Raw genomic sequence first — 12,799 nt, forward strand, 5'->3', positions numbered from 1 at the left:
TTTAAGGAGTCATTTTCGAACGAAAGTGATGATATCGTTCAAGGTTTCTATCCTGGCACAGTTGACTCAACGATGTGAAATTTCTTCATGAAACTGTTCTTTTTTAGACGCCCACAGGTTTCTGATGGCTTTCGTGTTTTCAAAGATGTAATTTTCTTTTGATATATGTCTTTTCGCCGTTTTTCGTCGGCTGATGGTCTCTGGTTGCCACTTGAAACCTTTCATCAATTATGTTTGATTTAATTTCATGTCCATGCTTTTAAAATCTCTTTATCTTTTCTAAGCATCACTAGAAACTTTTTAATTTTTTTTGGATTGAAAATTAAAAGTTGCAAAACAGATTTTTCATTATTGCTTTTTTTTCTATTAAGTTCAAAACTGAGCAAATATGAGCTTAATATCACCTAAACATAATTAAAAACTATTCCTTTTAGAGATAAACTCGATTGTTTCTTGAAATTCATGTTAATCGAAGTAAAACGCTATTTTTATGCATCATGTATGTATTTCTGGATTAACATTAATGATACAGGAACGCTGAAAGTTATGTTCTGTTTTCAGCTTTATGCTCAAATATGAAAAACAAACTATTGTTTTTGAAGCGAAATAAAATAAAATTCAACCGTCTACACATACTAGTTTACAAAAAATAATATTAAGTACATCTTCGTGTGTTCAAGGGCTTACTTAAGTAAGATTTCCTGTTTCCTATTTAGCATGGTTAAGTGTGTATATTATTAGATGAACTTTTATTATTTCACCATATTTAAATAATTTAAATAATGTAACTATATTTAACCCGACACACATATTAGGTGTATAAATATTTACGTATTTGATGTATGTGCCATAAAAGAAAAATCTTTATAAATGGTAAAATTCATTGTGTCACATTTACAGTATCACTGTAACGTAATCGGAGTAAATGGTTAATGAGGATTATACCCTGTTTTATAATGTGTCAAACAAATGAAAAGTAATCCGTCCAAATACTAGAAGACAATCTTAAAGGAAACTAAGGTTAATTTGCTGCATAGTATAAACTTTTGTGTGTAAATTATTCGACATGGCATCCAAACCTAAGAAATCAAGGTCCAAAAGACGTCACTCCGATGATGATAGTGAGCAGATAACAGGGGCTAAGAAACAGAAAATTGAGGAAGATACATCGATCATAGGTGGTATAAGTTCAATCATGGCATCCATTGGTGAGTTTCGTCTGTTAATACAACTATAAAGTTGAAATTAATTAACTTCGTGCACTTGAAGATATTTTGGTCGTCTTATGTCTTAGCAACAGAATAGCGTGCTTAATTGCCGCTTTAAAAAAGGTTAGGTATTAGGCGGAAGAAAGGAAAAGAACAGTCGGATGCTATCCTGAACACACATTTGCTTAGACTGACTGGAAGTATGCGTCTACTATTCATATGACTGGGTAAATTCTCAGTTCACTGCAAATTGTACCGATTTTATTTTGTAAATTTGTTAAAAAAAAAACAACACCAACGAATACACATTCTGTCATAAAGCATGTTCTCCATTGAATCGTTAATGAAACTTGGTCTTAAACGGCAGTTTTGTTTTTAACATCATCTTAATAGTCTTAACATAAATACGTTAAATAAAGGCAACAGTAGTATACCGCTGTTCAAAACTCGTAAATCTATGGACAAAAAAAAAATTGGGATAACAAACTAAACCTGAGGGAAACGCATTAAATATAAGAGGAAAACAACGACACAACATTTAAAAAATGTAACACACACATGTCTTTATTGAGTGTAAGCGATTTATCTGAACAGAACTTAATAGACAGCAGTATATTTTAAAATTAGAAATACACTTTGACAGCAACAATTACCATATACTAGTAGTCAAATTCTACAAATACAACTTAAAAAGATGAAATCGGTTGTAAACTTATAGAGTTATTGAATTGCAACGATGATCTTCTTTGATCTTTTTGAGTTTTTGACTAAAACTATAGTTTATAGACGAATTGATTGATACAAACCAGAATGATCAGCACTATCTACAGCTAGATGAAGATGACGGAAATCAACAATTTGAGTCTATTGTCATGCAATGACAATTTCAACCATTATTCGGTTTTGGCCATTTTCTTAAAAAAGTCTAAAAGTTAAAAGGGAAGCAGAAGATACCAAAGGAAGGACAGACAACAACTTGGAACTCCTCCCTCCCAAATAAAAATTAACCAAACGACGCCAGGATAAACAGCTCTCAACAATGCCTTACAAAAAAAAAACTTATCACTAAGAAAGACAATATTCTACATGATTACGCTTTACGCTCTTTATTTAAAACCAATTCAATAAATTTATATTTTACAAACTTTCTTTAAGAAACATCCACGGGTTGTGCGTACAAAAAAGGTTATTGTTCGATAAAAACCCAGATTAAACACAAAACTGTCTTCGTAAAATGCTTAAGTTAAGTCAGGAATATATTTCCATTCGTTCCGTTCATTGACATAGTCTAACGTTTGAATTTGTCATGTTTGATGGATTTTTATCTTTTTAAATATTGATTTCCGTTATATTTTTTCGTTTTCCGTATTCTATCGATATCATAACTTTTCTCTTTAAATATCTTTTTTATAAGAAATAAAAGAATACTTCTGTTGTCGATTTTTATATATTATTAAGAAGTATTTTGGCCTTTAGAGGTTTAATTTTATAGGAATTAAAGAAAAACTTCTGTTGCAAATTGCAAAGCAGATGAGGATAAATGACACTTTTTTCCACATTATAATATCGACATTTTGCGGTATATTTAACTAATTAGCCATAAACTAAAATAAAATTCTATTAAAATAATGTATATTTCATTTCAATATTAAAAAACATAAAGCAGATCACATAACAAGTTATTGGAGGAAACTAAACGTGAAAGACATTGGAATAATTCTTTTATACCATTAAGGCATTTGCTTTTCATAAGACGTAAGAATTGAATTAAAGGATCTAAATGTGACGTAGTGAATCTAGGAAAAGAATGACTAGGAATTGTGGTCCTCAATGCTCTTCAACTTCGTTCTTTATTGGACCTTTTAAACTTTTTTGGATTCGAGCGTCACTGATGAGTCTTTTGTAGACGAAATACGCGTCTGGCGTATATACAAAAGTTAGTCCTGGTTTCTATGATGAGTTTATTTACTGTATATGATTCTCTTTGCTCAGTTGGATTTGACACAAAATAAGAATACCCCCGCGGAAAAGTTGCGTAGTGAATAATGTTTTGACCCATCTGTCCGTCAATCCGTCTGTTTGTCCGTCCGTCAACCGATCCGTTATTCTTGTCATCACAAATTCTCTGAAACCGCACAACAGAATTTCATAAATCTTTGTAGATGATAAAGACATAAAATGTAAATTTGCATATCGACAGGAAATAATCATGATTCAACTTTTTTTATTATGAGTTTTTTTCATTTGAACTTAGAATTCATGCCTAGATATACTACAATTACAGTTTATTATCGCAACTCCTTTCAAAAAGTTAAATAACAAAAATACCGAATTCCAAGGAAAATTCAAATAGAAAAGTGCCTAATTAAATGGCAGAAAAAAAAGCTCAACACATCAAACGAATTGATAACAACAGTTTTACTCCTGACTTTTAACGGGCATTTTCTTATGTAGAAAATGGTGGATTTAATCTAGTTTTAAACCTTTCTAAACATCTCACTTGTATGACAGTTGCATTACATTTGAACTTTTTTGACAACAATGTGACTATGTTAACAAAACAAACAGACATTATAGGTAAAAAGGTCAAAAATAGGGGAACAGCAGTCAACATGTTGAATCCCCTAAACAGAATTTTATGAAACTTTGTAGATAATAAGGACTTACTATGTATTGTGTTTTATGTACGGACAATTGATGAGTTTGGAGGTCCCTGAGGCATCTTTCGCCTCTTCTTTAAAAAAAAGTATTTAAAATTGTGTGACTGTATTGCATAAGCTGTAGATAGACATCACTAGCGTTTTGCTGTTTTAATAGTATTGTGTTGTGTAATTCTTTTGTAAAACACAGTGGTGTAATTCTCAGAAAGTTTATATCGCTGTTTGAGCAAGTAACAATCAATCATTCAACGTGACTGAGACATCCACATATTTCATTGGATTTGTCGCGAGCCATCTGTTAGCACAATTTAAAAAAAAATACAAATTGTGAATTTTAAAATCATTTTTGGTAATCTTTTTACTGGAAAACTAGAAGTTTTTCAATTGAATAATGATACTTCGAAATTGATTTTCTCGAAATTTAATATAAAATGAAATGTAATTAAAATATACAATGAAGTTAATTTTCGATTACCAATAAGTTGTGGTTTGGTGACGTTTTCGTTGTTTGTATTTACCTTGTGTTGTACTATTTTAGATAATTGATAAAACGAATTACCTATCCATTCTATGAGATATAAATCTACATAGAAATGCGTTGGTGTTGTTAGATGTTACCCGGAATTCAACTGTTTGTATTTAAATCCCCAGTGATCATACTTTATTGGCCTTTAGTATTACATTTGGTCACTATACGTAAATTGGTAAGTTCGTGTAATGTATTTTGTGTCTTTTATCGCCGGACTTCATCGGCGTATTGTTTTTTTTAACAAACTGCAAATGTCTAAGATAATATGAATATTTTGCTCATCAGTTTATGTGAACAATAGAACTCATTACAAGGAATTGTATACTTCCGATACAAACACTTTTATTAAAATTGAAAAATTGAAATAGGGAAAGTGTCAAAGACACAACAAACTGACCAAATTTAGAATTTTTATTTTAACGTTGAGCTATTTTACAATGTAAATGGAAAATGTATAAAAAAATATTTTGCATTTATATATCAATAAGTGAATTGTCAAAATGATCAAAATGGTTTATTTCGCAATGCTTTGTATCATTATCATGAACATATACTGACTGCAAAGCAAACATTGTAGTTGCATTAGGACGTATATGGATACATTAATCCAGTGCGCTGTTTCCAGAATCTTCTTAAATCATTTTAGTCCAAAGAAATTAAACTTTGAATACATTCTGAAAATTTCATTGAAGTCATTTTTCATTGTAATCATAGATAACGTTTTACCTGAACATCATAAAAATATGAAATTAATCAAACAAAAGCTGCTATATTCAATGAAGTCAATATTCCATTGTTAATAGGAGTTAATGGTATGTAGTGTATTGACCACGTTATATTTCTCCAAAGATCAATAGATAATAATTATTACCTGTAATATACATATAAACCTGACCATACGTGATATTGTCGTAAATATTGTCTTCTTCATGGTGTACCCGCAACCATTTTATTAGCTATTGAAAATTTTGATCACTTTAGAATCGGATTTTATGACCTCAGAAATATATTTTTCATATATCCTATTCAACATTGGTCAGGTGAGTTAAAATAGAAGAAATATATTATGAAACCTTTCGGAGAACAAAATAATTTTAAAAAATGTTAAACTTTTAAGCATTATAAGAAATATCCTAACAATAAATTTGTTGAAACAAACGTTAAAAAGCATACTTTGTTGGATGTCATATATTATAACAACTTTATGGTCATATACTAGTATGATAATTTAGGTGGCACTCAAAGAACATGCTGGTCACATCCAAGAGTTTTCAATTCAGTTTGTGTTTTTATCTTTTTATTTTTCTCTGTGTTCTGTCTCTAATTTTTTTCAATTCGTTTTAATTGACCTCGATAATTCATGTACGTACAGACTTCATGAGGCTTGTTGTCTTCTCTTTTACATAAGAAAGCAAAGTTGTGTTTCTGTTGTTTCATTGTTCTCCTCTTGTATTTGATGTGTTTCCTCGGTTTTGATAGGTAACCCGGATTTGTTTTCTTCTCAATTGATATATGAATTTCGAACAGCAGTATACTACTGTTGCCTTTATTTAGTTACATTCGTCATTACCAAAAAGGCACACTTTTTCGCGTATTTGGTCTTTTTCCCAGACTTTTAGAATTTAGCAGCAATTACGATACAATTTTCGTTTAATTTCATAAAAACAATATTGAAGTTTTACTAACATCCGGTGGTGATTGATGTTAGTAACACACGCTCAAACACAATTGTAAAAGGATTTATAAGTATTACATTTAGTGGTACTGTAAAACAAGGACGAATTTAAGTGTCATCTTCTGTACCACATGACATTTTTATGCAATGCAGAAGTATTTCATATATCCACCTAAAGTCATATATTTCCTCATAAAGATATTCACTGATATCATTTGCAGGTATGTACATGAACATTTTTTTCCAAATGAAATCTGATCCATTTAGATGATAAAATATGGTATATCAAATTTAACCATCTTTGTGGATCTGTAATATAAAAACATAAAGTTATAGTTAATTTCCGTGACTTAATAAAAGTAGGTGATTTTTGAACAGGAAAAACTGTTTTCCTTGTACTTAAGTATTGGTACTGTATTTATTAAATGTAAAAATAAACTAAATTTATATTCTTTAAGTGCTCAATGTTTCTTTATTAAGGCAAACGATTAAATATGTTTGGAAGAAGCGGAGGCGGAGGTGAATCTAGGTCTACTAAAACATTCACAGAAACAACAGGCTCAGGTGCAAACAAAGTAACAAAAACAGTGGTCGAAGAAACAATCATAAAAGCCGATGGCAGTAAAACAACAAACCGGAAAGAAACCATAACACATGGCGGTTCATCAAACTCTTCTGCTCCAGCATTGCAAAGTTCAAGTTTTCCATCTCATGATGACTCCAAAAAGAAGGAAAAGGACAAAGGAGGCGTATTGGGGGTAGGTAAATTTTAGGGATAATAATAAAAAAAAAAACATTAGTCATAGTCATGGAAACAACACAAATAAAAATCAAAAGAACAGGTAAAATTTAAGAAGTTTTAAATCGGCGAAGAAATTTTTATGACAATATAAATTGCCAAAAAGAGAAATATACCACAAACCATAACAGTGAATGATTTTACAACAAAGAAAACATTCAGCTCTTTTTGTGCCTTCTATTAATGATATGAAATAAAAAGGGCGCAAGACACTAACGAATTCATTCAAAACTCATAGAAGAACTAAAAGAAAACAGGGAAAAAAAGAGGATCAGTAGATTAATGTTACTGAATAAGATAGTATACACGCTGTCCAGATATGTCGTTAAAGGTCAAAGGGTAGTGATTTTGCCACTAAGGTATGCAGTATAAAAAAACAATCTAACCATATTTTACTTGTACGTCCAATCAAAAGATAGAAAATAGGCTCTTATTCATTTGATTTTATTTAACTTTTTCTGTCTTAAACATTGGATGTATGTTATGGAAGGAAAAATTATGGTGGGTTTCACCTCCGTCAGTTTTATTCCTTTTCGCCAGTGTCTTTCTTCTGTTGTCTTTATTTATGCTTTCTCCAATTTTCCAAGTCAGTCCATTCGATATAGCCAATCGTGTCATCTATAAGTCCTCATTTTTTTAAAACAAAAATATATGTCATGACTGCTTCTTCTTTGTAATCATTGTAACTTTTATTTACTCGTCTTTGCTAAAGTTGAATTACCTCACTCTTGTAAGTCTCTATTTCATTTCACCAGCATGTCCACATTGTCCTCTCTCTTTCGCAAATAATATGCATATGCACACTTAATGACGCCTCTCCTTTTTTATGCTGTTTGTCAACAAATATCCCAGTTCATCGATCCATTCCGCGTGTTCCGTCGTTACATGCAACAATGTGATCTTTTATTATATGTTGTCTAAGAAATTATTAGCATTATGTCATATTCGTTGATTGAACTTTTTCCTTCTGGAAAATGAATAAATTATAATTTTGGAAATACATAGAAATCTTGTCACATTTTATGATTTGTCACATACAAACAAGTTACATCATAGTCACGAGTCCAATTAGTCTCATGAGCATTACATTTATACTTGTATTAAAAAATCTCATCAAATGATACAAGGATTATAATTGTGTGAGTTAGACGCGCGTTTCGTCATCAAAAGAGTTATCAGTGACACTCGAATCACATAGCTAAAAAAGGACACATAAAGTCAAAGTTGAAGTGCATTGAGTTAAAATTAAGTTAAGTAGCCTTCTTTGATGTATTTTTTTTTCGGAAAGTCTACGCCCTAAGTGATATAAAGATGATACTTATGTATTATTTGTAAATATAAGTACATGTATATATGAATAAACCTGTGTGTTACTGGATGAGATAATGCGAAACATTCACTGTGTTAGTTATTAAGTGTGCAATAAATTTATAATGTCTACGGACAATAGATTTCTTAAAAAATCATACTCACTATATATCATGCTTAATATGACCAATATAAAATGTCATTTGGGAAAAAAAACAGAATACAAAACATGATAAATAAAATTGTGTACGCAAAATAAATGTAAATGTCTTAGATGTGATATAAAGCTGCTTTATGTAGCAAATAAATGCAACAGTAGTATACCGCGGTTTAAGAGTCTTAAATTGATTAAACTGCTACAAATCCAGATCATTAACTAAATCCGAAAGAAACACATCATATTTAAGAGAAAAACTTTGGTAGAATAGAAACACTAAACTGCTGCAAAAACAAACACAAACATAAATATAAACGTACTACTTTAGTGTTTGATAACAAATGCCATATCCCTGACTAGGAACAGGTCATTTTAAGAACATGTGGTCGGTTAAATCCGGTTTTATGGCTTGCCAAATTCGCACAGGGGGGAACACATATTGTCTTATCTAAATAGGTTCTAATTATATTCAAATGGGACAAATTCATAATCATTTACCTACTCATATACATTAAAATAGAAAATATTGTAAAACACACACAAGGACAAGGTCTGCCCTTTCCGATGTATAACTTACCATATATTATTCCAACATGTCTTGTTCTTACTCTACATTCTATAGCTTTATGCCCGACTTTAATAGATATGACAGACGTTTCCACAAAAGTTTGATATCACTGCAAATGATTTTTAACCACTGAATGCCCCTATTCCCAAACTTTTAACTGTTAGCATTCTACGAAGCTACCTTCGGCAAAATCAATTTGATTCTTAATTTTGAATAGGGATTGATTGTTGATGTTTAACACCACTTTTAAGCGCCACTGTTGTGCTATTTCGTGACGGTCAGTTTTTATGGGTGTTTAAACCGGATTGGCAGGAGAAAACGACAGACATTCGGTAGGAAAAATTGACAATCTCAGTCAATTAAGATTGAAATCGAGTACGCCTGCACAAGCATGGTTCGAACTCATATTATCAGTGTTGACTTGCTATCGATAATAGTAGTAAAGGCCCCTTGAATAGGAAAATTATGAACATGACATATTGCATATATATAACTGTTGGTTGTTGGTTACCTTTATTTTGGACACGTATATGTCGTTTGGTTATTGTCGTTCAGTTGTGGTTGAAATGAATAAGCGACATCACTTTATATCCATAGATATGCCAACACTTGGAATTGTAATATACCCTATTCCGTTTTAGCATGAGGCATGGATGACTTTAAGTGTATTTGGACAGTCCTTTGGGATTTTTGTTTTCGATGCTGTTCACCTTAGTGGTAGAATATTTTTTCAAGCGATTTTTCTTTGAGCGATGCTGTTGAGTCGTGCATGGACGAGTCAAGCATCTGGAGTGCACAAATATATGCCTAGTGTTTCCTTTATGTTCAATCATATCAATAAAAAAAAACACAGATGAAAGACAAAACGTATTGACAAACTAAATCTGGATGTGGTCTAGATGAGAAAACTAGAGACAGCTTAGCGCATACCCACAAAAAAATGAATCAATAATAAATAGAAGTAAATGTAACAATATCAAACAAATAAGGGAGCAACCATTTAACTTCAAAAAGAGGGTATACTTTTTTGTCGGAGTCAGACTATTGTTTTAATTTTCGGACGCTATCAATCAAATAGTTATTTTGATACTATAAGGTATGGGGGAAATTTCGATTCACATTTTTTTTATCTGCTTCACCATATTGTTTTGTTCATCAAAACATAACATAAGCTGGAATTATTTATAAAATATCTTATGTACACGGTTTAGGTCAGATCATAAATTTCTACAAGTTATTATGTTTTATCCGGATGTAAGTTGAGGTATCTAGGATTCTTTATTAAATTAGCTGACTTAACATAGTTGCAATGTATCTGTCGTGTCTGGACTAATCTACCCACGCAAACATTTTATGTTTACCAAGAATAAATAAATAAAATCCTTTTATTTTGATTATTGTTCTGTTAGATAGGTTCAGTAGAATACTATTGAACGTAAACCCATTCTGACCATAACACTATCTGATTAAATTGATCCATAGATAACCTAAATTGGGTAAATGAAATTCGCAAGGAGAAGATAAAAGAATTAACGTGCCATTTATAAACTAATGTTAAAACGGCAAATGTTTGAACATATTTTATAGTCCAATTTACTGCCCCGGTCAATTGATCTAGTGTGTTAGATGAGGATATTTATTTAGTGGTACACCCAAGGTTTATCATAATAAAATCAATTTGTGTTTGATTTGAGAGTTGTTGTAATACGTTTAGGTTTTAATCAATATTTGGGACACGTATTGCAATAAAACTGATGTTTATCATTTGTTAATTACAAGATGTGTTCATCAAAACGTTTACTTTAATTTTATTATAAAATAAACTTTGTTGGCTTTTTTCTATGTTTAAATCTATATCGCTAAGATTTAATATTATTTTTAATAATCATTGATTGTTAATATATAAATCATCTACATAATGTAACAAAATTCTCAATAATTGTAGAAAAAAACTAATGATTGATTCCACCAAATATGCACGTATATGATAAATAGATACGTCGCGTATATCTAACTAAAATCGATATAACACAAGTTAAATCAAAATTGAAATGATATATTATTTATTTTCTCTTAGTTAACATGCATGAAATACTTGCAACTTGACATTAAGCAAGCAACAATTAATCAATCGAGTTGTAATAAGATGTTAAGCATATTCGAATTCATTGGAAAAGCCAAAATTCGTGTGTCCGAACAAATTTTGTAGAATGTTATTTGTATTATGTCATCAATAACAAATATTTAATACTTTATTGAAAAATGTAATAAAAAATTGACTGAAGTCCATATCTGAGATACTATCAGCAATAACTCTAGTATATTCGGTGTATGGAAGCACTATAAGGTGTACATGTCCAAATGTCAGGTGTCATCTGACCTTGACCTCATTTTCATGGTTCAGTGGTTATAGTTAAGTTTTTGTGTTTTGGTCTGTTTTTCTTATACTGTATGCAATAGGTCTTCTATATTTTGTGTATAGAATGGTTGTAAGGTAAACAGGTCTACCTGGCAGGTGTCCTATGACCTTGACCTCATTTTCATGGTTCAGTGGTCAAAGTTAAGATTTTGAGTTTTGGCCTTTTTTTCTAATACTATATGCAATAGGTCAACTATATTTGGTGTATGGAAATATTCATGATCTACATGTCAGTCGCACAGGTTTTATTTGACCTTGACCTCATTTTTTACGGTTCATTGCTCAGTGTTAAGCTTTTGTGTTTTGGTCTGTTTTTCTTAAACTATAAGCAATAAGTCAAATTTATTTTTTGTATGGAAGAATTGTTAGCTGTGCATGCCTACCTGGCATGGTTCATCTGACCTTGACCTCATTTTCATGGTTTAAAGGTCAATGTTTAGTTTTCTTGGTTTATGTTAAGTTTATGTGACAGTTGTTATAAAGCTTCATTATTAGGACTATCAACATAATATCAATGATTAGTAAAGAAGGCGAGACATTTCAGTGTGTGCACTCTTGTTAATGTTTCCACGTATTTAAAAATATCTGATTTTCAAATATTTTTGTGCGTTTGGACATGAACCCCATATATATATATATATTATGAATAATATGACTTGAAATAGAATCAACAAATCGGATTAAACAATATAATTCAGAAACAATTCATATCAAAAACACTAATCAAGGTACAACACACCTATGCACAAAGAAGAAGTTAGTGAAACAAATGAATTTCTTTTCTAGTTGAAAGACGCTATCAATTATTTTTACTATACCACCAAACTCTTGAAGTTGGGGATATACTGCAATTAGAATGTCCGTTCTTTCCGGTCGTCCGTCCATCCGCTTGTCCAATAACTTGTTTCGTCTCACATTTGTACCTTAGATAACTATTTACACCACTTGGTCGATGCCAGTGCAGGTAAACGTTTCGTTCCCAACATCCCGGTAGTCACCACTTCGGTGTTGACATGAATATCAATTATATGGTCATTTTTATAAACTACCTGTCAACAAAAGTACGAATTTTTCGAAATACTAAGGATTTTCTTATCACAAGCATAGATTTCCTTAGCCGTATTTGGCACTACTTTTTGGAATTTTGGATCCTCAAAGCTCTTCTACTTTGTACTTGTTTGGCTTTATTACTGTTTTGATCTGAGCATCATTGATGACTCTTATGCCAGTGTCACACATTGGCGTAAGGACCAACGTACACCAGACGTACATAGAAAGGCAAAGGTATACGCTTGGTCAATGCTTTAACTCCGGGGAATTTGTATGCAGCATAAAAAATGTCATCTAGCTCTAGTGTTTGTCGAGCGTTTACCTGTTCGATACACGCACGTATTACATACGTTACAAGTGCGTTGACAAACGCTGCTAATAAGTTTGACACACGTTTAGGGCCCGTTGTATACGCCTCAAGATCGT

The 12,799-nt window shown here is 31.3% G+C and overlaps 1 protein-coding gene across 1 annotated transcript in view; it reads left to right on the forward strand.

Moving 5' to 3' along the window:
* The window catches only part of LOC134708433 (uncharacterized), a 29,713-nt gene that overhangs the window by 8,617 nt on the left and 8,297 nt on the right, over positions 1–12,799 (forward strand). The window contains exon 5 of the mRNA XM_063568952.1: positions 6,553–6,830. Coding sequence (XP_063425022.1) covers positions 6,553–6,830 — 278 coding nt within the window. The remainder of the gene's footprint in view (positions 1–6,552; positions 6,831–12,799) is intronic.

The sequence above is a fragment of the Mytilus trossulus genome, chromosome 2, assembly GCF_036588685.1.
Source record: "Mytilus trossulus isolate FHL-02 chromosome 2, PNRI_Mtr1.1.1.hap1, whole genome shotgun sequence".
NCBI classification, from domain to species: Eukaryota; Metazoa; Mollusca; class Bivalvia; order Mytilida; family Mytilidae; genus Mytilus; species Mytilus trossulus.